General features: G+C 33.5%; 1 protein-coding gene across 5 annotated transcripts in view; it reads right to left on the reverse strand.

The window, feature by feature from the left end:
* Positions 1-426: 426 nt before the first annotated feature.
* Positions 427-25,283, reverse strand: part of LOC150099762 (uncharacterized protein C2orf42 homolog) — a 243,042-nt gene continuing 218,185 nt past the window's right edge. For 4 of the 5 annotated variants that reach the window (XM_090403600.1, XM_090403603.1, XM_090403601.1 and 1 more), the window contains 2 exons: positions 18,258-18,420; positions 427-904 (listed from right to left, as the gene is read on the reverse strand). In XM_090403600.1, coding sequence (XP_090259726.1) covers positions 720-904; positions 18,258-18,420 — 348 coding nt within the window. In that variant the 3' untranslated portion in view covers positions 427-719. The remainder of the gene's footprint in view (positions 905-18,257; positions 18,421-25,283) is intronic. The other variant, XM_090403602.1, reaches the window with a different exon arrangement.

Genomic DNA, 25,283 nt, shown 5'->3' on the forward strand with positions numbered 1-25,283 from the left:
ATGCATTATACCCTAAAAATTACAATTTCCTTGACTCCTGGTTCCTTGTTTCTCCACAGCAAAGCTTACTAAACTAATATATATATATATATATATATATATATATATATATTCCTAATGAAGATCCCATGCAAATGTTTAATGTCCAGATCTGTTCATAAGTGCAGATTTATTGTTTACTTTAAATACCTTAAAATAAGGTATGCATAATGCTATAAATATATGCACACAAAATTTTGAAAATTAAGTTCCTGGTTTCTTAAAATTTCTTTCTACACGTACTTAACAGATGAGGATAATACCTGCTCTATTATACTTAACAGATGAGAATAACGTTTGCTCTATTTCTAATTGAGTGTTCTGGTAATCAACTAGTTTTTTCGAAACTAGTTATATGGAATTCAAATGCAAGATTGTGGAATAAAATCAAAAGACAATTTTCACATAATTCATCTATTAATTACATGAATAAGGAATTTAAAAAAGAAGGATATTTACAGTCTTTTTCTTTCCCCAACAAATATGCATTTTTCACCTAAAATAGTCTTTATAAAAATTAACGGAAATCACATTTCGTACAGGTTAACCTGTTTTCAAAATCTTTCTTGTGAAAGATGACTTAAATTTGTAAAGAAAGCAAACTGCAGCAGTTTGCTTTCTCTGCTTCAAGAAGCAGAAATGCAATTTTTATGTCTGTTACTAGGAGGGAAAAAAAAAAATCATGCCTGAATCTGCTGAATATGTATTACACGCTGGGAAGGAGGACGATGTTCCACATGGCCATTTCTCTGGTGACCATATTCAAATTTAATGCGTAATTCACCAATATGAGATTTTGGAAGAATATCTGGAATCCATTCAATGATAAAAGGTGTAGGTTCTTTTTGTTCTGGGGACAATGTACCTAAGCATAAAAGAAAAAAACTTGAAGAATAGAATTATAAATACCAATACAATTTTTTCAAGAGATATGTTCTTACCAATAAATTTCAATGATTTTGAATTCTTCAGCATACCTTATACTTGTGTTGCAACTAACACTAGAATTGATAAAACTACATGACTACTTCCATGCCAAGTGAAAAACAGGCTGAATAGTGAAATTCTAACAAATCATTTTTTTTCATCCTTTCTGTAAGTTATATATGCATATCTGTTTGCTGGTCATAATTTCTTAATAACCACAAAAATGGTGATCTATCCCATCCCCTCCATATCAAATCCCATACATGCACAGTTTCAAAACCTATATCACATCATGCTGTGTGAACAAGGGAAAGACTATTCCAAAGAACAGAGGTTTTCATTGCATTCTGTCAGATTATACTATTTTTATTTAAAAAATAATAATAGCACATTAACATTAAACATCAATACATTACTGTTATTATTAAAATTATTGTTAACTATCAGAATATATGTGACTAATATCAAAAAAGAATAGTGTGGCAATACCTTCTGCTTTAAGAGTTTCTTCAAGATTAAAACCTAGCTTTGCTATAAAAAATTACTTATAATTAATGAACAATGCTAAAATCTTTAATGAAACTAAGGTTTGTTCCATAATTCCAAACTAAAGTTTATTTTCAAATGAAAACATCACCTTCAAAATTCACAAATAAATTTAAAAAAAAAATTCATTGCATCTTTTCAAGTTTACAAGTTTTCTTTCAAATGCATACTACATATGCATCTGAAATACAAAATTCTATGGATAATTTCTTCTTCATAGTTTCCTTCTGCTGTGATCTTTTGTCCTAGATAAACAGGAGGTTATTATATCAACTTTTTGATGTTCCATTTGTATTGGTTTTTTGGTGATGCATTTATTATACACTATTTTTGTTTTATATTTGTTTATATTTAATCCTTTCTTTTTACTTTTTGCATTGAATTCAGTGATTATTTGCTGAAGTTCTTTTGCAGAGTTTCCTAAAAGAACAATATTATCAGTGAATCGTAGGTGATTTAGTTCTTTTTCATTCACCATAATTCCTCTATTTTTCCAATCCAGATTTTTAAAACTTTCTTCTAAGGGTGTTATAGTATATATAGTTTAGGTGAAATGGCATCTTCCTGCTAACTCTCTTTTTTATAGGAAATTTCATATTTGTTTCTCATTTTATAGCTCCAGTTGAATTTTTATATACTGTATATGCTAAAGTAGATCAATGTAAGTTTTTTAAGAGATTCTAAAATAGCTAACGTTGAGATTGAAATCAAATACCTTTTCAAAATCAATATGTGCCAGACAAAGGTTTTTGGTATTCTTTTTCTTTTCAATGATTTGTCTTAGTACACAGTATATAATCTATAGTGCTGTAATATTTTCTGAATACTGCTTGTTCTGGAGGTTGGTGAAAATATAGTTTATTTTGCATTCTGTTGCTAATAATTTATGTAAAAATTTTGTACATTTTTGAAAGAAGACTGACATGGTTCTGTCTCTCTTTTTTAAAAACTGTAATAAGGTTAGCATTATTCCGACTTTTTGGTATTCTCTTCTGTCTAGGAATGATTTATAAATTTTACTTAACAAAGTCATGACTGGTTCACCACCTGATTTCAGAACTTCTATTGGTAATTCATCTTCAGCTGGTTTATTTTATTTAGCATATGGCAATCTACATGCAGTTATAAAGGTACATAAGTCAAAATAAATATATAAAAAGAAGTGACAAACAATTAGAATAAAACAAAGACACTTATACTTTCAACAAACAAAACACTTATAGGTTAAGATCTTAATAATTAAGATCTTCAGCTGGTGTCTTTCCATTATGCATGCTAACCATTGCATACTGAACTTCTTCCATTAAAACATCAGGGCATATTTCTTCCTCTTCCATTTGGTATACTATGATGATGATATTATGATGATTCCCAAAATAAGTTTTGGGAATCATCATACAATTTGTCATAGAAGGATTCTTTTCTTCTTTTTCTTATGATTTGTTTTTTGTCTTTAATTAGTACTTCATTTTCATCGCCAGCAAAGGTTGGTCAATTGGTAGAGCCTCTGCTACTAATGGCTCATGCAAAAAAGTTAAGCAAGTTTGAGCACATTTAGTTGCTGGAAGGGGTTCAATCGTTCAATGCTGTTGGCACATTCTCCCTCAATGAGTCTTTGGACTCCCTGGAGGTGTCACATAATAATAATAATCTTTAAGGGCTATTCATTTATTTTGTACTATGGACAACTCTCTTCTCACTACTTTTAGATTCATGTTGTTTCTATTGTGATTCTGATTTTCCTTGTTCTAAAGTTTCTAATTTCATGTGTCATCCTTTTCCTTTCTGTTGGCAATCTTGTATGCCCTGTCCTGGAGGGTTCTTACAATGCCAATTTTTTGTGATGAATGGTGGTAGGAATTTGTGTGTGTGTGTCAGTCTTCTATAAACTAAATAGCTAAGTTTATTTTGTTTGGAGATTTCCAGGAGGATAGTGTTTAAGAATGACAGATATCTACTGATTTCTAATTAACTCCCTGAAGGAGTAATAATAATAATAATTACAATGAACTTAATCTAGGGATGAATGCTGTTCGGATGAATTACAAAGCCTTGTAATTCATCTGGGCTGCACTAGCATATCTTGCTTATGTATCTTGGGAGCTCCATAACTTCTTGAAACCAGGGAATGTCTAGATATGGATTTTTTTTTTTTTTTTTTTTTTTTTTTTTTTTTTTTTTTGTGTATTCATCATATGGCACAGCTCTGCAAAATTCTAAACCGAAAGAAGGCCTCAATGAGCTCATAATGTTACTGTACATGGCATTTGTCTTGAAATTGTTGTTGTTGATGAAGTGTCTGAATAATGTCACAGTGTACAGTGGAAATAATTCTTGAAGTAGTCCTATGGTCTCGTACAAAACTTTTGTTTTTTCAACGAGGTGTGCCATGTTTCTTATAAAGGAATCTGTTTTGCTTATGAATGAGAATATTAGTTGCGCAAGATGTTAAGAGACCAGAGGTGGGTGAATATCTGATATCTACTATGGGCTGGTATAATCTTGCTTATGTATCTTGGGAGCTCCATAACTTCTTTGACCCAGGTGATGTCTAGATATGAGATGTTTTCTGATGTCCTCAGACTATTTGACAAGATCTTTAATCAAACTTTTAGTCCTGTAGTTTTCTATATGGGATCACAGTAAATTAAGTGCTATCATTCAGTAACAGCTTCCTTTTTTTAAAATATATTTTTCCATGTTGAAGACTACCAATGAATTAACTTTGCTTTTAACATTATGATATTTTTGCTTTATTTTTTTAATTTTTTGTAGAGCTGGCCATTCTATTTATGATAATTTTAAGATTAATTTTAAGTAATTTTAAGATTCGGTATGACAAATATGTTGTCAGTTGAATGAGCCTCCCACGATGAGTCTGCCGACTCCATGGAGGGTGTAATAATAATAATATTTCCAATTATTTTTGTGCATGTCGCTTTGGTTTTTAAAAGCATGAATGCTGTTTGAAAGGCAGCATTCATTTGGTTACTTCCTTAGTCTTTTTTTTCACATTAGCAATAACATCAATCTTGGGATATTAAATGGTGATAGCATACTGTCAAAGGTTTTGATTTTGCCTAAGTTCAGCATTGGTAAGCAAATATGAAGATATATTGATAAGAACTTTGTTGTGAGGTAGATGTCCAGTGTGTTGCTCTTTCTCCACTAGTAATTGTTGAATTTCCTGTTTATCTCTGTTGACTGTGCAAATGTGATAAGCTTTTGGAAGTTTTTTTCCCCACTTGGTTAGACTATAATAAATTTAGTTTAATCCTTTATCCAAGTGTAAGCAAACAAAGTTTGCGCCTGAAGTATCTTCAGGACTGAGGCAACTCATGGTAAAGGTGGACTAAGCTCTCATCACTTGTCTTAGCATCTCCCATAATGCAAAGCACATCTCCTTGCAGACATGTATAATACCATGACGTATAAAAACTTCCAACATCTTTCTCTAAATCCAGAGTAATTTAATAATAAGGTGAGACACCTTTTAGCAACTTATATACTGACTCCCACTAACGAGACCTCAATGAAGGTCGAAATCAGTCTGAGTAGTGGTCCTTCCCTTAATGCATAGCATTATACACATCTGCAAGGAGATGTGCTTTGCATTATGGGAGAATACTAAGACAAGTGATGAGAGCTTAGTCCACCTTTACCACGAGTTGCCTCAGTCCTGAAGATACTTCAGGTGCAAACTTTGTTTGTTACACTTGGATAAAGGATTAAACTAAATTTATTGTGATAAGCTTTGTTAGAACTGAGTCAGTCTATACTGTTCCACAGGTTATAACAAATGGTTACTGGTTGATAAAATTCTAAAATAGTTCTCTGGACCATCAAATGAAAAAGAAAAATAGGAATAAAAAGGAGTGGTATTATGTCCTTAAATATGTTTGGTCAAAGATAAGATATCAAAAAACTTGCACTGACAAGAGAGATAAAGTTTGCTTTCTTCACTCTAAACAAGATTTCAGGTCTCAAAACCTCTAAAACCACTCCTCACTACTTATGAAACCATGATCATTTGTACATGTCATGTGGAATCTGTTACATAGGACAAGACAGGCTGGTCAGGAGAGAGAGAGAGTCATGTCAGAACACATCAAAAAATATGGAAGGATTAAAAAAAATAATCAAGGTAAAAGTGGAGGAATTTTTTGAGGCTTTAGAGAAGGCAACCAACACAATTAAAAAGAGGATCTAAACAGCAGAGTGGGAAATGATTGTGAGATATACAGAAATATTTTGGGAAAATTTGGAGAAAACAGCAAAGCTAATAATAATGGCAACTACCTGTTAGATTTCTGCTCAGGACATGGACTAGTTATTACTAGCACAATATTCCGACATAAAAAAATGTGCATAAATTCACATGGAGAGAAGAACAAGGAATAAGAAAAGTCTTATTGACTATGTTATTGTTGATAGTGATGTTTTCTCCCTGGTGCAGGACACCAGAGTGTACAGAGGATTTGAAAATTGGAAGTAATCACCATTTAGTCTTGAGCAGGATAAAACTGAATTTCATATTGAAAAGAATAACATTTAAGAATTAAGTTCCTGGTGAATAAGTCAGCTTGTGCTCTTAGAGAATATAGAGACAAATACAAGAATGCTAAACACTGTGTAAAACTAGCTAAACAAAAGTCATGGGAGGACTCTGGCAAGAATATAGAAAATAAATATCAAGAAGGTGGCAAAATATTCTGGAGACTGTTGAAGAAACTTAGGAATGGAGGAAAGAGTGCTGTAAAAGGAGTTAGAGATGATAAAGGTGACACAAAAACGGGAGAGAAAGATATCCTTGAGGTATGGAGTAATTACTTTGAAAAACTGCTAAATTAAACAAGCAGTGATAAAAAACACTGACCAGGCATGCAGTCAGAAATACATATGCATACTTAAAGTAGAAAAAGCCATCAAAGGCTTAAAATGTGGAAAGGCAGCAGGAGTAGATGATATTCGACCAGAAATGCTGAAGTATGGTGGTATAAGAGTCTTACAGTGGCTGCACTGCATAGTTCAGAAAGCCCGGACAGAGGGACGAATTCTCGATGATTGGAGTAGAGTTCTCATAGTACCCATATATAAAAAGGGAAATAAAACTGAATGGGAGAATTACAGAGGTATTTCCCTACTGAGTGTTCCTGGCAAGATCTATGCAAGTATACTTGAGAAACAGTTGAGAAGAATTGTGGAAGAAAAGTTTGGTGAAGAACAAGCTGGATTCAGATCAAATAGAGGCTGTCAGGATCAGATCTTCACTTTACGACAAATAGTCGAGAGAGCATGGGAATATAACAAAGATCTGTATTTAAGTTTTGTCAATTTGGAAAAGGCATATGACAAGGTGCCAAGAGAGAAGCTATTCAATACGCTGCAGTTATATGGTGTCAATGGGGCATTATATCAAGCAATACTTAGTCTTTATTTGAGTTGTAAGTCGGCAGTTAGAATTGAAGGAAGTACAGGAAGATGGTTTAATGTTAAATCTGGTGTGAGACAAGGATGTACATTATCCCCTCTGTTATTCATTATCTATATGGATCACATTATGAAAGAAAGTGGTATTAAACATGATATCAAACTTGGAGATGTTGATGTCAGCTCTTTGCTTTATGCGGATGATGTTATACTTCTAAATAAATCCGCTACAAGTTTGCAAGATTCTCTGACCAAATTGAATAGCTGTTGTAATAGATATGGTATGAAGGTCAGCAATAAAAAGACAAAGACAATGAAAATAGGCAGAATCATTGAAAATGCCAACTGTGTTGTGAATGGAGAACCTGTGGAACAAGTAAAACATTTCAGCTACTTAGGCACCATTTTTACTGAAGATGGTAAATTAAATATAGAAATGGACAACAGAATCAGCAAAGCTGGTATGGTGGGAAGCCAATTGAATAAATTCATATGGAATAAGAGAGAAATTAGTTGGAACACTAAATTAGCTGTATACAAGACAGTGTTCAAACCAGTTTTAACTTATGGATTTGAGAGCTGGGTCAGAAGTAAAACACTTGACCAAAGACTAGAGACTGCAGATATGAGAGTCCTGAGAAAGATTATAGGCGTGAACAGATGGCATCAATGGCAATATCATATTAAAAACGAGGATATTAGGAAAGAATTTGACATTGTCAGCATCCAGGAATGTGTTAGCAGAGCTAATCTCAGGTGGTATGGTGGTATAAACAGAATGGACGAGGAAAGATTAGCAAAACAAGTGTTCTCTGCCAGGTTGGCAGCAAAACAACCCAGAGGAAGACCAAGATATAGGTGGATTGATACGGTAGTACAAAGTGCCTTAGACCAGTGCTTCCCAAACTTCTGGATGTCAGGGCCCCCTTTGCAAAAATTAAAATATTTCACGGCCCCCCCTCGAAAAAAAATCGTAATAGAGAGATAGATTATTATAATATTTATTGTATTTATATTCAATACAAAACATACACAGCGAATATTGCAAAAATCAAATGCATATATTACATTTTTGCCTCTTACCGTTTGGTTCTGAAGACGTTGCGGGCTGTTCTGGTAAAATATGAAATACTGTCCTTTTTTTGAGTCTGTTTCTGTTTCTTCTGATTGTTCGTGGGGATTTTTTTAATATTTTTTATCAGCCACTTATCCATCTCAGGATTAATTTTTTTAACGTAGAATAGATCAAATAATATCACCACTTACCGATACTGGCACACCACAGACTGATAACATGAAATTAGTGAATATTACCTGAATAAGGGATCCCCGGACCAGGAACATTTTTCTCTTTTGTGACTTTTCTCCCTTTACGGTAATTAAGCCTAATGCGAAACAGACAGCAAAAGCAGGTTATTAAAACGTGCATATGATTGGTGCGGTATTAACAAAAGATCGCGCAACCGAAAGATAAAAGCATAGATGACAATTGAGTTGAAATGCTAACTCTCTTCAACCGAATTCCGTATGTGAAACTGCCATAACATTCATTATATATATATATTACTTAGTTTTAACACTTTTACAAATTTTAACACGTTCGGTTGAATTTTATTGCTGCCTTGGGAAATCGAACTCACAAACATCTAATTAATAACAATAGTTTTTAGTTAGATACTGTGTTTGCCCATGCAACATATGGTTTTTTTTTCAGTCTATACAGCATAGTTTCTGTATGAGGGAACATGTGATTCATTAATTAGTGTGTTTTTATCCCAGTTGTCTCTAATTGCACTATTTCTTGAGAAATATATTACACAGACTCCTCATACCTTATTCACAGGCATAATAAAAGTACTTGTTTTTATTGCCTCTGCAGTATAATCGCTGTTAGGGAGGGTGTTGTTTACTGCTGCAAGCAAGTTACTATCTCCCCACATGAACTTGTTTAAGCTTTTTTTCATGTGTGAAGTATATGCGAAACTTTTATTGGTAACAGAAAACTAGCTCGGATGACAGTCATAATATAAAACGAATTTTGATATGTATATAAAGTCAATATCAACAGTCCCTGATTACGAACGCGTGATGAAAGGGACAGGAAGATTTGGAGCTTCCCTGGAGAGCATTCGAAGTAAATACAATTAACCACTGCTTTGAAATGAAACATATCAATAAGCAATATTTACTAATATTCATTAAGTGCCGAAATACGATGGAAGCAAAGTTTGTGAACCAACACCAATGCGTGAATTTTTCCATCAAAATATAAAAAATAACAAAAAAGAAATAAAAAAAATAATAAAAGTTAAATACGTTTCTTTTAAAATAAAACAATCTACTTAGTCTTAAAACATTTTAAATCTTTTCATTATTTCACGGCCCCCCTCAACAAAACCTACGGCCCCCAAGGGGGCCCAGCCCACAGTTTGGGAAGTGCTGCCTTAGACGAAGGAAATATAAGATCTGATAATGTTGGAGTCTTGATAAGTAACAGACTGATTTGGAGGAAAATTGTAGATAGGAAGTTAGTAATGATGTAATTTTTTTCAGGTAGTACTATCATATCCTGTACACCCCTTGTGGGTACATGGCAGGAATTTGATGATGATACGTTCTCTATCCACAGAAGTCTGAGATGCCAAATTGTTCCTATTTCTCTGTCAGGATACTGTTTGCTTACACCCCCCCCCTTCCCCTATAGTATATGTAATGCATTTGTCTTAAAATGTGCAAATATTACACAAGTAAAAAAAAAAAAGGATACATTTTCTCTCTTGAACATCTAACATCTATAAAGTTTCACAAGCAATTTTAATTACATACAGCAAATAACAAATGATCCATCTGGTAAAAAGAAGCAAGCTTTCTTCAAAATATACAATTTCTATTTATGATCGATGATTCTAAGATTTGGTATGATAAATGTTGTCAGAATGCTTGCCAGTCTGACAACATTTATCATACTTTTATTTCATTATTTATGATGATAGGAAACATGATTACATAGAAGGATGTCAATTTGAGTGGAATAAATGTATAAAACGTTTTTAACTTAGTTTTTACCTTATACATGACAAATGATAAAGTCTGAAAGAAACTATTCCATAAAATAAACTTAGAAAATCATTTTATAATCCTTGAGTGCTTTTGCCCATGCATACAATCCCTCTTCCTATTTTTCTTCATTTCTTATAGGCAATTAAGTTGTGGATTTAAATGTTTTTATTTATCTGATGTTATTCAGGAATCCATCTACTGCATAAATCAAAAATGTGATACCGACTCTTCAAAGTGATGTAATACAATACCAGGATTTGTAATCACCCTATCAAGGCATACCTACTGCATAAAGTCTGAATAATTGTTATTATTATTATTTTTTAATATACAAATCCTACTCCAAAACACTGTTAGCCTATAGTACATTAGTATTAGCACCATGGGTAAGCTAAGAGATCCGAATTCCTACTTGAGACTGAACACAACATTTTTTCAAGCTGCTTCAAGGCTTCTAACAAGTAGGCTGATGATCTCCCACCTACAGACATTCACAAAACATCCATGTTCACGGTAGGATTCAAACTCAAAGTCTGTTGGTTGAAGAGCAGATGCATTAACCACAGCGAAAGTATCCATCAAGTGTTTACAATTACAATATTACTGATATGTGTTTATGATGTTTGGTATGTTTTATGATTTCATGAAACATGTCAAATATAAACTGCATGAAGCAATAAGTGGAAATAACTATGGATGGATTATTTCCACTCTGCATCCAACAAATGCTAACATACATCAGATAATTGGAGAGTTAGGATGCCATTCATAAATATGAAAGTTTAACCACAAAAATCTTATTTAGCTTAAATCACTGAATGACTTTTAAAAATAGACTTAATTAGAGAGCTAAAATGAATAATGTTATCTGCAAATATAACTGATAAAACACTTTATTTAAGTAGCCGATAACATATCTCCAACCTTAGTAATGTGGGAAGAGTTGTTTGATTATGCCAAAATTTGCCATTCTGATTTCAAAACTGCTATTTTGAAAAGAAGGGAAGGGGTTCTCATTAGGATTTTTTATAAACAAGGAAAATATAATTTGTGTTTCTTCATCTTCTAAAATTTATTCATTATAATCTAACTTCCAAATAAGCATTCTTTTTTTATTTATAAATAAAATAAATTGAAGACAGAAGAACACTGAAACACGTTTACATAAAAGTAAAGCTTATTCTCTCTTACAACCAAGTGATATCTTTCATCCTGTTCTATGCATCAACATTCTCATGAGAAAATTGAATGAGAGTTCAAGAAATGGATCTTTACGCTCATGCATATTTTCAAACTGTGCTTTTGAAACTAAGATATATATGTGTCATTTGCAAACAAGCAAGCAATTCTCTCATTACATTTTTGAAACTGGTCCACACTTCTTTCTTTGGTTGTGGTTAGAGTTCCTTCAAAGCATTTGCAATTTGATCGAACAACGACTGTTCTTACAGTTAATTTGCTAATGTCAACACCTACAAAAATACCTCCTGTGAACTTGCATACATTCACCGTTCTTGTTTAATGCCTTAACAGATTACTACTTAACACTAGTAATTTTATATGAAGCAGTGAAATTAAAAGAACTTTATCTGGATTCACTAACTTTTATGGAGAATATTTTTTGAGTCTGAAATGAAGATCTCTCTTTTTCAAGTCACTTCAAATCTCCATATAATGAGAGTGATGGCCTTGCACTAGATGATAAAAATTATCTGCCACTTAAACAAATCCCATCATGAACATGGATGTTTGTACCTGCAGCCTACTAGTTCAAGAGTGGACATGCTATCTGCTCAGCCAAACAGGCCAGCTTTTACTTGACAGTTCTACATTCGAAGTAAAGGCTATATATATTTGTGGAAGACTGTGGGAATTCAAATGTAATATATGACACTTGACTACTTTGACATGAAACCCTTCAAGGGTATCGAACAGAGCGCTGATATAAATAAATACTGCATTTATATCGACATCAATATTAACGAAAAACTTAAAGATTATTTAAGAACATGGGGTGCTTAAGGGTCAAAGCTGTATAACTGAGAGGAGACCTCCACATAGCCTTTAAAGGAATGCGGAGAACCGACCAGGGCTTCTGACCTAATGTCCAATCCTTACCTTCTCGTGGTGCACCCTGTTGGGTATCTACTTGGATACTGAACGGACGAGGATGGGCTGGCAATTTGGGATTTAGCCGACCAAATTGTATTCTTATTGGTTAAACCAAAATATAGAATGATGGTACAACATGACAAAATTTCATGCCGGCTGGGGCGTCGCCCGGTTATACAAGGCCCCCGTTGTTTTCGCCAGGGAACCAGGGCGAACAGCGAAAAGTCAGCTACTGGAACAAATCTGAAAATAAACCCCAACTCAACATCACCAGAGTTAAAGATCGGTACAATCAACGTAAGAAGCCTGAATGGCAAAGAAATGGAGCTAGCTGAGGAATTAGATAAGTACCAGATCGACATAATAGGGGTGACTGAAACAAAAAAGACCAAAACTGGTGAGATCTTTCTGAGCAATAAATACAAAATGTTATATTCAGGCAATGACAATCAAGGAAAAGAAGGAGTAGCCATAGTATTCAACACAAAATACGAGGCTAATCTTCTTGAATGGCAGTCAGTCTCAAGTAGAGTAATGTGGGCAAATATGAGAATGGGGAACTGGACAATGAGACTTATTTGTGCCTATGGTCCCACAGAAGGTTCTGCTAAGGTAGAAGTGGAGGAATTTTTTGAGGCTTTAGAAAAAGCAACTGACACAATGAAAAATGAAAAGTTGGTCCTTGTTGGAGATCTAAATAGCAGAGTAGGAAATGATTGTGAGACATACAAAAATATTTTGGGAAAATTTGGAGAAAAGAGCAAAGCTAATAATAATGGCAAATATCTATTGGATTTCTGCTCAGGACATGGACTGGTTATTACTAACACCATGTTCCAACATAAAAATGTGCACAAATTCACATGGAGAGAAGAGGCTAGGAATAAGAAAAGTCTCATTGACTATGTTATTGTTGATAGTGACGTTTTCTCCCTGGTGCAGGACACTAGAGTGTACAGAGGATTTGAAATTGGAAGTGATCACTATTTAGTCTTGAGCAGGATAAAATTGAATTTCATATTGAAAAGAATAACATGTAAGAAAGTTTTAAAGCGAATAAAAGTTGAGCAGCTCTCAGATGTGAACTGTAGACTAAAATACACAAAGATTATTGAAGAAAAAATGAAAGAGTTTGAGAACAGGAATCAAACCTTGGAGATTCAGTGGCAAACTCTGAAGAAAACATTGATTGATTCTGCCAGAGAGGCATGTGGTGAGGTTATCTGTAAGGATAAAAAAATCAGAACTCCCTGGTGGACACAGGAAGTTAAAGAGGCAGTGAAGGAAAAGAAGAAAGCATACCAAAAGTTCCTGTCAAATAAGTCAGCTTGTGCTCTTAGAGAATATAGAGACAAATACAAGAATGCTAAACACTGTGTAAAACTAGCTAAACAAAAGTCATGGGAGGACTTTGGCAAGAATATAGAAAATAAATATCAAGAAGGTGGCAAAATATTCTGGAGGTTGTTGAAGAAGCTTAAGAATGGAGGAAAGAGTGCTGTAAAAGGAATTAGAGATGATAAAGGTGACATGAAAACGGAAGAAAAAGATATCCTTGAAGTATGGAGTAATTACTTTGAAAAACTGCTAAATGAAACAAGCAGTGATGACAGCACAGTGGTAAAAAACACTGACCAGGCATGCAGTCAGGAATACATATCCATACTTGAAGTAGAAAAAGTCATCAAAGGCTTGAAATGTGGAAAGGCAGCAGGAGTAGATGATATTCGACCAGAAATGCTGAAGTATGGTGGTATAAGAGTCTTACAGTGGCTGCACTGCATAGTTCAGAAAGCCTGGACAGAGGGACGAATTCCCGATGATTGGAGTAGAGCTCTCATAGTACCCATATATAAAAAGGGAAATAAAACTGCATGTGAGAATTACAGAGGTATTTCCCTACTGAGTGTTCCTGGCAAGATCTATGCAAGTATACTTGAGAAACGATTGAGAAGAATTGTGGAAGAAAAGCTTGGTGAAGAACAAGCTGGATTCAGGCCAAATAGAGGCTGTCAGGATCAGATCTTCACTGTACGACAAATAGTCGAGAAAGCATGGGAATATAACAAAGATCTGTATTTAAGTTTTGTCGATCTGGAAAAGGCATATGACAAGGTGCCAAGAGAGAAGCTATTCAATACGCTTCAGTTATATGGTGTCAATGGGGCATTATATCAAGCAATACTTAGTCTTTATTTGAGTTGTAAGTCAGCAGTTAGAATTGAAGGAAGTACAGGAAGATGGTTTAATGTTAAATCTGGTGTGAGACAAGGATGTACATTATCCCCTCTGTTATTCATTATCTATATGGATCACATTATGAAGGAAAGTGGTATTAAACCTGATATCAAAATTGGAGATGTTAATGTCAGCTCTTTGCTTTATGCGGATGATGTTATACTTCTAAATAAATCTGCTACAAGTCTGCAAGATTCTCTGACTAAATTGAATAGCTGTTGTAATAGATATGGTATGAAGGTCAGCAATAAAAAGACAAAGACAATGAAAATAGGCAGAATCATTGAAAATGTCAACTGTGTTGTGAATGGAGAACCTGTGGAACAAGTAAAACATTTCAGCTATTTAGGCACGATTTTTACTGAAGATGGTAAATTAAATATAGAAATAGACAACAGAATCAGCAAAGCTGGTATGGTGGGAAGTCAACTGAATAAATTCATATGGAATAAGAGAGAAATCAGTCGGAACACTAAATTAGCTGTGTACAAGACAGTGTTCAAACCAGTTTTAACTTATGGATCTGAGAGCTGGGTCAGAAGTAAAACACTTGACCAAAGACTAGAGACCATGGATATGAGAGTTCTGAGAAAGATTATAGGCATGAACAGATGGCATCAATGGCAATATCATATTAAAAACGAGGATATTAGGAAAGAACTTGACATTGTCAGCATCCAGGAATGCGTTAGCAGAGCTAATCTCAGGTGGTATGGTCACTTAAACAGAATGGGCGAGGAAAGATTAGCAAAACAAGTGTTCTCTGCCAGGTTGGCAGCAAAACGACCCAGAGGAAGACCAAGATATAGGTGGATTGATACGGTATAAAATGCTTTAGACGATAGAAATATAAGATCTGATAATGTTGGAGTCTTGACAAGTAACAGACTGATTTGGAGGAAAATTGTAGATAGGAAATTAAAAATGATGTAATTTTTTTCATGTAGTACTATCATATCCTGTACACCCCTTGAGGGTAAATGGCAGGAATTTGATGATGATGATGATGATGAACCACAAAGCCATAAAGAATTACATTTTGTTTCTTTCTGTGAACAAATAAAAGCAATATAATTAGTGTCAAATTACTGTATCTTTTAAATATCTTTTGTTTACTGTCTGCATAATTGCAGAAAAAGTAACATCAAAAATGTAAGGATTTTTCTTTTAAGATTATAAAAATCATATATACTAACCAATTCATAACCAGTATATATGATTTCTTTTTTTTTGTTCTTGAAATATACTGTTTATCCTTTATAGAGCTGTATTAAAATTCATGTTAAAGACTTGTCATCACTACTAAACTCTATTTGCATCACCACTGCAGCAGCTGAAATAAGTACACTAGCAATCCAGTATTAATTAACACAAGTTAATTTTTTATTGTCAAACAACACTGAATTAATCTATGCTACACATTACACTAAACAACTCTCACTACAGCAAACTCAGTGACTGAGAATAGTTTGTTATAGTGGACAGCAAGGTATAATTGCCTAGAGGTGGATCATTAATCATTAGTTGGACATTTTTGATAGTTTGTTACAGTGAATGAGTTCAAGAAAATTGGAAAAAAAATAATAAATTAATAAAAAATTCAAATGGACTTGTGGCATACATCCTCCATGCCTTACTCAGAAGAGAATACTTTTGTCAGAATGTTCAAGGAGTCAGCTGAGATAATTTGCTCACACTGCACATGAAACAGAAATCAAGGAATTATATTTCATGACATCTGGAAGTCATTAATTAGTGTATGCAACATTCAGGACCTGTGTTATGCCAGCAATCACATATAAGGTTTGCAAAACAACATACAGACTTTGCATGATATGCCTAATGATATGTGTGACTAAACTGTCAATCAAATATCATTCAATTTATAAAAATGGAAAATTTCTGGAAACATTTAAGATCTTTTTTTTTTGTTTGTGTTAAATATCCTTCTAAAGATAATGTCAGCCAAAAAAGACTGCAAAATAAAGAGAAGTAACATTTAGTTTAAACAGATTAAATGCTATGAGTTTAATCCACTTGATTATCAATAGTTGACATAATAGCCCTCATAGTTAAACAATTAAAAAGTGACTGAGTTGGTTATACTGAGGGTCAACTATACTATAATTTTAAACCCAACATACTACTTTTAAATTTTACATAAACAGATATCTATCTCTTGATGTATACTGGCTTAACAACACTGTAATCAGTTTCATCCGTGTTGCAATCTTTGATGAAAGCATATTATATCTGAGGTTAAATCATATCAGCATAAACTGAGGTTTCTACCTTTAATGGTTACTCATTCATTTTCCTAAAATTGTCTTAAGTTGCTAATAAAGTTGGGCTATGTTTCAGTAGGACAACTTGCTCACCTGTAAAGATCATCTGTTACTTTGATTCATGGACATTTTTGTGAGAACCTGAACATGCCTTGGTTTTTTCCCTCCAGGGCATGACATTTTTGGAAAATAGAGGTCATATGCATATGACTTTTTTTCTTTACTTTCCAAATCACGATGAACTTCATTTCATCATGATTCGAAAAATAAACTTTCAACATCTTTCTCTAAATCCAGAGTAATTTATTAAAAAGGTGGCACACCGTTTGGCAACTCCTATTTTGCTAATGCTTCTGCCTGGTATCTCCACTTGAGCCTGGCTCCCATAGAAGAGACCTCAATAAAGGTCGAAACTAGTCTGTGACCCTTCCCTTAATGCATAACATTAGTAGTGACCTAAGGTCACATTAGTGACGTTATTCTCATAACATTAGTAGTCATGCATTAAGGTCACATTAGTGACCTTAATGCATGACATTAGTAGTACTAGGTAGTGACCCTTCCCTTAATGCATAACATTAGATATATCTGCAAGGAGATGTGTTTTGCATTATGGGAGATACTGAGATAGGAGTGATGTTAACTTGCTCCACCTTTGCAACGAGTTGCCCGGTGTTGTACCACCTTATCCCAGTCCTGAAGATACTTTCAGGTGCAAACTTTGTTTGCTCACACTTGGATAAAGGATTAAACTAAATTTATTATAGTCTAACCAAGTGAAAAATAAACTTTCAAAACTTTCAAAAACTTTCAACATTTTAATCATGATTCTATTCTTACCAACTGAAAAACAATTCTGTTTTCTTTCTTGCAACCTAGATTTTCAAGGCAAAATCAGATGTCTCTTCTTTTTCTGACACACACCTGTAGCCTTCTAGCATAACAATATCACATCTATTCATACTTCCAATTTTTCTCTCTGAAGATACAAGTGCTACTCAACATCAAATCATGGTTCAACTTCAAACCTGCCAAATTAACTTTGCTTCCATTCAATCTAGCTCGAGATTCTATTATTTTATCCATCTCTAGCCTTGTTCCCCAAGGACTATGCAATCCCCCAGATATTCAAACAAAATAAATATATACATCAATAGGTTCCCTTTTGTATTTTTACAAAGCAGTGCTAACAACACTGAACTGAAATAATTCAAAAAAGACCGCAAAACAAAAATCTCATTGAACTGTTGAGATTTAAGTTGTGGGTGTCTCTGCAACGTGGAGAGTCAAAAAGGGTGAGATTACAACTCCAAATTGGAGACTTTCTGATCTGGTATGTATAATTTCTGTTTTACTGACAGAAATTACACGCTTAATATGACCAACATTTGATAATTCCAAGATGTGGTTGGGAGAGGCATATCATAGATATACGTGTCTCCAAAAAATGAACACACCTGTAAAAACCATTATTTTTTGAGTTAATTCCAACGAAGAGGTTGAATAAGTACGTTTTAAAGTGTGGTTAAGTCATAAAATGTGAAAATCATTTATGATGCCTAAAATGTTAACTTTATTAAATAAACAAGAAAGTACATACATACAAACATATATACATACCTACTTTCAAAAATGTTTTCAGTTCAAATGGCTTTATAAGTGGAGTATTTTCAGTTTTCCTAAAACTTTCTGCTAATACTTCCATTTCATCCTTGGGAGGTTCACAAACATCATAGGTACCATCTCTATTTTCTACAAAACTGCGGGTTATTTCAAGTGGCATCTGTAATGAAATTAATAATAAACCTTATCATAATGGTAAGCATTTCTAGGGTAGGAAAGAGAGAAGTAAACTAAGATAATAATAATAAAAAAAACTTTTCAATAGTTTTTCATATAATTTTCAGAAGATGATTAAAAGGTTAATTTTTGAATATAGCAACGTATTTAGTATAACAATAGACTAATTACGGCCTGGTCTTGGATATAGGAAGCCCTAATCATATGTGCTTAGATCTGGTATTCATCACCAAAGAGCAATCACTGATATCTTTTATTCAGCATTTCTTGCTGTTAATAAAAACAGATGCAATAAAAAAGTAGTAAGTATAATTTATTACGTTCATATAGTGCTTAAAATACTACAAATCATTAAAAAAAAAACTACATTACAATAACAGAAATAAAATAATTACCTAAAACTAAGAAGTATAACACAGAATGAGTAAAAAGAGAGAAGGTATGAGCAAGGAAGGAGGGGAGGGGGCATTAAGTGTGCTGCCAAATGACTGATTAATGGGGAAGAACAAGCAAACATACTATAATTTTATGCTTTGCTACAACAAATAATTAAAGAGAGTTTTTGCAATGTGCCAATAGAGAGAGCAAATAAAATACTATTACACTGCTTAAAAATCTATAATGGAGATTTTAACAGTTAAGGTGAAAAAAGATAAAAATGTTACAGCAAACTACGGAGAGAAAGAAATGCACTATTTCTCTAAGATTATGGGAATACTAGTGCTTGATGGAAAAATGATTTAAGCAGTGATAAATACTTATGTATTTATCATAAATACATAAGTATTTATGTATTTATGATAAATACATAAATACTTAAGAAACATGAGAGGTAGAAATTGTTTAGTTTATTACAGAGATACGATAGCACTGAGTTCAGAAGAAGAAGTACAGAAGAAGACAGCAAAAGATTTATTATTGATTAAGGCTATATAGAAGTGGATGAAAGTTTTTGGATATATAGAATGAATCTGATGGCAGTAAAGACTAGCACAAGAGGGATGACCTTGAATGCGTCTGGTACCAGGAGAGAGCCTGAAGAAATTATTTCATGGTGTAATCTACTTCAGAAAATTAGGGAAACTAGATCATCATGGGGGGAGGATGTACTGTATGTAAGTTCAGCAAAGGCATGCAAACTCATTAATGACAATAATGTCAGTTAGCATGGTTATGAATCTGGTGAAGGGAATAGTGTCCAACTGGGCCAAGCAGATGGTATATTTAAGTATAGGAAGAAAGCAAGGGAACTAACTGGTTATATGTGTAAACAAATGCTAGGAGCATCAGGAACAGTGTTAAGGTTTTTTTCTTGGTAAATGCATTGGGGCCTAAGATTGGCATTAGTGAAACCTGCTCTCAGAGTGAAAAACTGAGTATGAAGGGCAGGGCCAGATTTAAGGTTAGTATGGTCCCTAAGCAATACCTTTTAAGAGCCCCCCCCCTCTTTCTACTGAATAAATTTTAGGTTTAATAGCTTTTCATGCTCATCACAGGGGTGCATACAAATATAACATAATATATATGTTTTTATAAATTGTTAAAAAAATAAGATATTCTTGACAAAGGGGTAATAATAACTTTAACATCAATAACACCAATAATATAATAAAACAAAAGACATTTTTCACCCATTTGATTAAAATAAATAAAATAAAATAAAACAACTATTTTGCTTTTAAAGATAAATACAATAAATAAATAATTTTATTAATAACAAAAAAAATTTATTCTAATTATTCGAAATATTTTTTTTCCATGATTACTGCAAAATCTGAAACAATATCTTCAAATGATAAGCTTCAAAGTTTGTAATTTTATTTCTTTGTTGCTATATGTTCCATGTAGCAGTGAGTTGAAGGCTATCTAGTGCAAAGTGAAGGCTAATAGAATGAAATATATGTTGGAGTGTTGCTAGAGACCTAGTAGTAGTAGTTGTTGGAGATGATGAAATCTTGCAAAATTACTGTGATGGGTACTAAATGATTAATCATTATGGGCAACTTAAAGGATTAAGTTACTCATACTGTTGATATTTTTCCTGCAGAAGATATCAGCAGTGCATGGAAAGCTCTGACAAGATGCAAAAATTATGTAGGATATAAATGTGTCTCTGGAGTTTGAAGAATTAGATTGGGAGTAAGGATGTACATCCTTATTAAACAGGAGATCCATAAGAAGATGATATGGAAGGAATATCATACAAAGAATAGACTTATAAAATATATACAAAGCACGGCAGAAAAGTTACAACGAGTACTGTACAGAAAATTTAAGTCAGAGTATGAAAAGACATTTAGTGTGTATGCTAAACAAAAGAATTTTGTCATGATGCTGAAAGTAAAAGAAAAAATGAATACAGAAGAATAACTTTAAGTGAATGTTCAAATAATGAGTGCTCGGTGTGTTACCTTGCTGGATGAAGAGATAAAGGTGCATAGAAGAAAACTGGAGAGATTGCATAACATCAGAAAGAATTCAGCAACAGGAAAAGATGGGATATTGGCATGTTCGAATTATTTCCTCTGCTCAGGAAAGATTCACAGAAATGAAAGAATGTATATTAGTCCTGTAATAGGTGGTGCAAAACTGATCGTCTCACTACCAAACTATTGTATCTCTGGAGTAGTGGAGAAGATTTTAGAGAAGTCCGTAAAAATTCACATGCAGATACAGACTTAGAGACAAGCTATACTTTGCAAGGGTTCACTAAAAGAAGATCATTTTCTGAGCAATCTGCTCATATTTTATAATAATGTTACATAATTATAAAATATGGATTATATAATATTTTATAATATTATAATACACTATGATACTTCAGGACTTGGCTAAAGTATTTGCTAAGATAAAGGGCCACTGCATAAACTGATGTGAAAATCTGCAAGATTTAAGGCGATGACAAGTCATCACCTTAAATCTTGCTATCTTGACAATAATCCCTAGGGGAGTGATGACGTCATCACTGTGTCCTAGGGATCATTGTTTGGACCATTGTTCAATCTATACATTAATGTATCCTGATGCAAAGATAGGCAGGGCAATCAGATTATTATACTGGTAAGATCATGCTTGGAGAAAGTGATGAGGCTAAGGATCTTGGAGTTATGGTGGATAGGAAGTTGAAATTGAAAAGTCACATAGCAAACAGAACTCAGAGGATTCATTGACATATAAGGATAAGGAAGTAAGTAATCTTGCCTCTTTACATATGACTGCATCTGGACTGTTGTGTGCAGATTTGGTCCCCTGGGCTCCAATGAGATACAGGCTATGGAAAGGGCACAACAATACAAAGATATTGGGATTGTGGAATACAAATTAAAAGGAGAGACTGAAAGTATGTGGACTGCAGAAACTAGAAAACAGGAGAAAGAGAAGTGATATGATAGAGATCTATAAACTTTTGAGCCTGTTACAGCATACAGACCGATAAATTTTTCATTATATTGAAGGAAGGGTAAAGGACGAAGGGGGTCATCAGTAGACGTTAAGTTGATACGCAATTAAGAAAGGGTGAGAGCTACATTTTTCTCTCATAGAGCAGTGAGTGGAATAATTTGCCTGTTGAAGTGGTGAGTGCATCTGGTGTAAACGAGTTTAACAGACGTTAAGACAACTTGTGTGGGTACTGTAAGGCTTCCCTCAATAAGTCCTTGAATCCATAGAGGTCTATGATGATGACAATAACATATCACAAACTAGCCATTTAAATGAGATTGCCACTGACAAGGAGACCTTGTCAGTGGCAATTTAAGTGAAGTAAAATTTTGGCTACTAATATCAACTTGAGTATTCTCCCACTCTACAAAAAAAAAAAAAAAACATGAATTTTTGTAACCAGCATGTTTTAAAGCTGCAGTCACATAGATAAAGAATGAAAAACAGATTACTTATATTAAGTTGACTCAATTTTTTTAGAAGTATCCTGATACAAAACTAGCTTAAAAGGTAGAACGATAGCCAAGATCAACAACATAGTAAATTGCATGTGCTTGTTTTAATCCTTCACTGAAGCGTAAACAAACAGTTTATGCTTGAGCAACAAACATGATGCATCACCATATAGAGGCTGCTATCTTCACATCAAATGACTCAGTACACCATGATGCAAAGCAAACTTCCTTTCAGATGTGTAATATTGTTGTGTTAGAGGAAGGATCATTATGAAGACCATCTGAGACCTGATCAATGGGAACTAGGAAATTAATGTAAGGCTATTAGCTTCTTTATACAAGTAGCCTTGTCATGAAAGATGCTTCATGTGCAGAGTTTGTTTGCTTACACTTAGATAAAGCATTAAACAAGATTATAATTTCTTGGCATCTTTAATTTAATTTGTAACCATATGAAGAAAACTTTCAACAACCAGCTCCAATCCAGAGTATTTTAATAATAAGGTGATACACCTTTATATATATATATATATATATATATGAATATATAGCACTGCAGTCAAGTCACCTCCACATTCCCACAGTATAGCCTATTTCTACAAATGGGACTGGTGAACCTGACAAAAAAAGTATATCTTCCTTAGTTAGAATGACAACTAGACCTCTAGGTGGTAGATGTCTTTCATTGCCCACTGAAATACCACCACCTTGTTTATTTAAAACATGAAGAAGCTGCAGCAACGTTTGGTCACTAGAGCAAGGGTTCTGGTCTCTGTCCACTGCCCTCAATGATATGACAATCATACTGTAGGGGACTGTTAAATTGTGAATGAAGATATTATGTATGTTTTAATACTTCATTCACATTTAACATAATCCACTATGTCATAAGCAAAACTTGTAAATATTATTTGTTGTTAGTCTCTTGCTTGTAATATATTATTCATATAAATGCTTTGAGATTTGTTTGTTATTAATTAATTATTTAATCTTAGAATATGTAATAATAATGAAAAGACTCTATATAAACATGTCATTCATTTTATTTTATTTATTCCTGTGTTAATATTATAAGAAGCTGTGCAAATATATTATAAGAATTAGTATTTATCATATTTAAATGTATATTATATGAATTGTAAAATATCCGTTTATTTTATTTCTGTATGTAAGCATGATTTTGTGTAATTCTTCTGATTAAATTTGATTGGCTGCTAAAGGAGAAACGGAGCTTGTTTTTAGTCAGCGCGTGTTTAGAACGGGAAAAGGCAATGTATATGGAGAGAAGCCAGTAGATGCAAGCTGAACTGGTTAGAACCGGATTTTGGCGGGAAGAATGAACGTATTTAATTGGAAAATGAAAGTAAAGAGAGAGGAGAAGCGTCCAGGACAGCAAGAAGGAAAGAACGGGTGGAAGTAAGGGGATTTGGAAATGCCGTAAATCAATTAAGAAAGAACTGGGAATTAATAGGCAATTCGGAATATTTCTATGGAATTCTAAAATTACGACGAATTCCAATTGTTTTGAGGAAGAATAGTGCAAAGCTGAATTTAAAGCATAGAAGAAAATTAGGAATAAGTAGATTACCTAAAATGAGTGCGTCAAGACTTGTGAAACTCTATGTTTATTATTTCAGTTATTATAGTGAAGATTTCTTATGAATAGTGTTACTTCCAAGTAATAGTTAACTACAGTTTCAAGTGTGCCTATAGTAAATCCAGTGTGTAAAAGGTGTAACCTGGTAAGAGCAGTCCTTTTTATATTTCAGTGTGAAGAAATAAGAGTTAGCTCCGCCTGATATATCTTAACATTAACTGCGGCGTTCTACTAAAAATAGACGAAGTATGGAGCTTTAAAGTGTTTCCCCCCTTGATATGATAACTGCCTCATAATTAAATTAAGTGTTTTTTTGATTAAGAGAGAATTAGAAAATTCTACCTGAAGAATAATTACTGTAAAATTCTGGAACATTGAACTGTGTGAACCATTTTCAATTATTTGGAAGAATATAGAATTGACAGCTGAATGTTTAATGTCTAATGTTTTATGTTTGTTATGAATATTTGTGATAAGTTATTTATCATGAGTTATGAGTTTTAATTTTGTTATGAGTTATCCCTATTCAATGAGATAATAGTATTTAAGTGTTGGAGAATAAGATCTGTAAATTTAACTTCAATCTTTAAACCAAACCGAGAGGCTACTAGTGTCTCAGAGATATTTTGAATATTGTTCAATTAGATTATCTTGCTTAGAAAATTATGCTTAAATGTACATGTTCTATAACCCTGTATTAAATGTTTATTTTATAGAAATCAATTCAGTGTTTGCCTGATTTTTCTTCATTGCACCGCTCATAAAATTTATTCGAACCTTGCGGAAGCCTTAAATGATAATATTAACCTCAGCCTGTATAAAGTGAGATTGCACAAGTTAGTTGATGATTGATTCCTCTGTATTATATAGACTAATCTGAATATAGGGTGGCACAGGATAATATAAATTTCCTTATATTCGGATCAGTATCAATCAGCATCTAACAAAATAAAAACGGAATTTCAAGAAATAAGAATAGATCCAACTAACCAACATAAATGGATCAATTAGCAAGATGGACAACACAACATGGACCTGGACTCCCAATTCGAAATTGCAGCAGTAAAAGTTCCAAAGGCCAGCTGTAGTTAGTGCATGGACCAAACCAGTTTGTAATGAATCTGGAGACTTCCTGGTCACTAGCATCAAATCCTGCAGCCACTTACTTTGTGAGTTCGTGACTGGAGGGAGACCAAGTATGATGGCTACAGGAGGAACTGTCAAGGCCACATATACAGGCGACTGCCCCCCCCCCCCTCGTGTGGGTGGTATGTTTGCAAGTGTGTATGTCACCTCTCACTGAACTAAATGTCCTGTTTTCTTTTTATCTCTTCCTAAACACATACAATGGAT

Source organism: Typopeltis vanoorti, chromosome 14 (genome assembly GCF_054136105.1).
Source record: "Typopeltis vanoorti isolate ZY-2024b chromosome 14, IOZ_Tvanoo_1.0, whole genome shotgun sequence".
Classification (NCBI taxonomy): domain Eukaryota; kingdom Metazoa; phylum Arthropoda; class Arachnida; order Uropygi; family Thelyphonidae; genus Typopeltis; species Typopeltis vanoorti.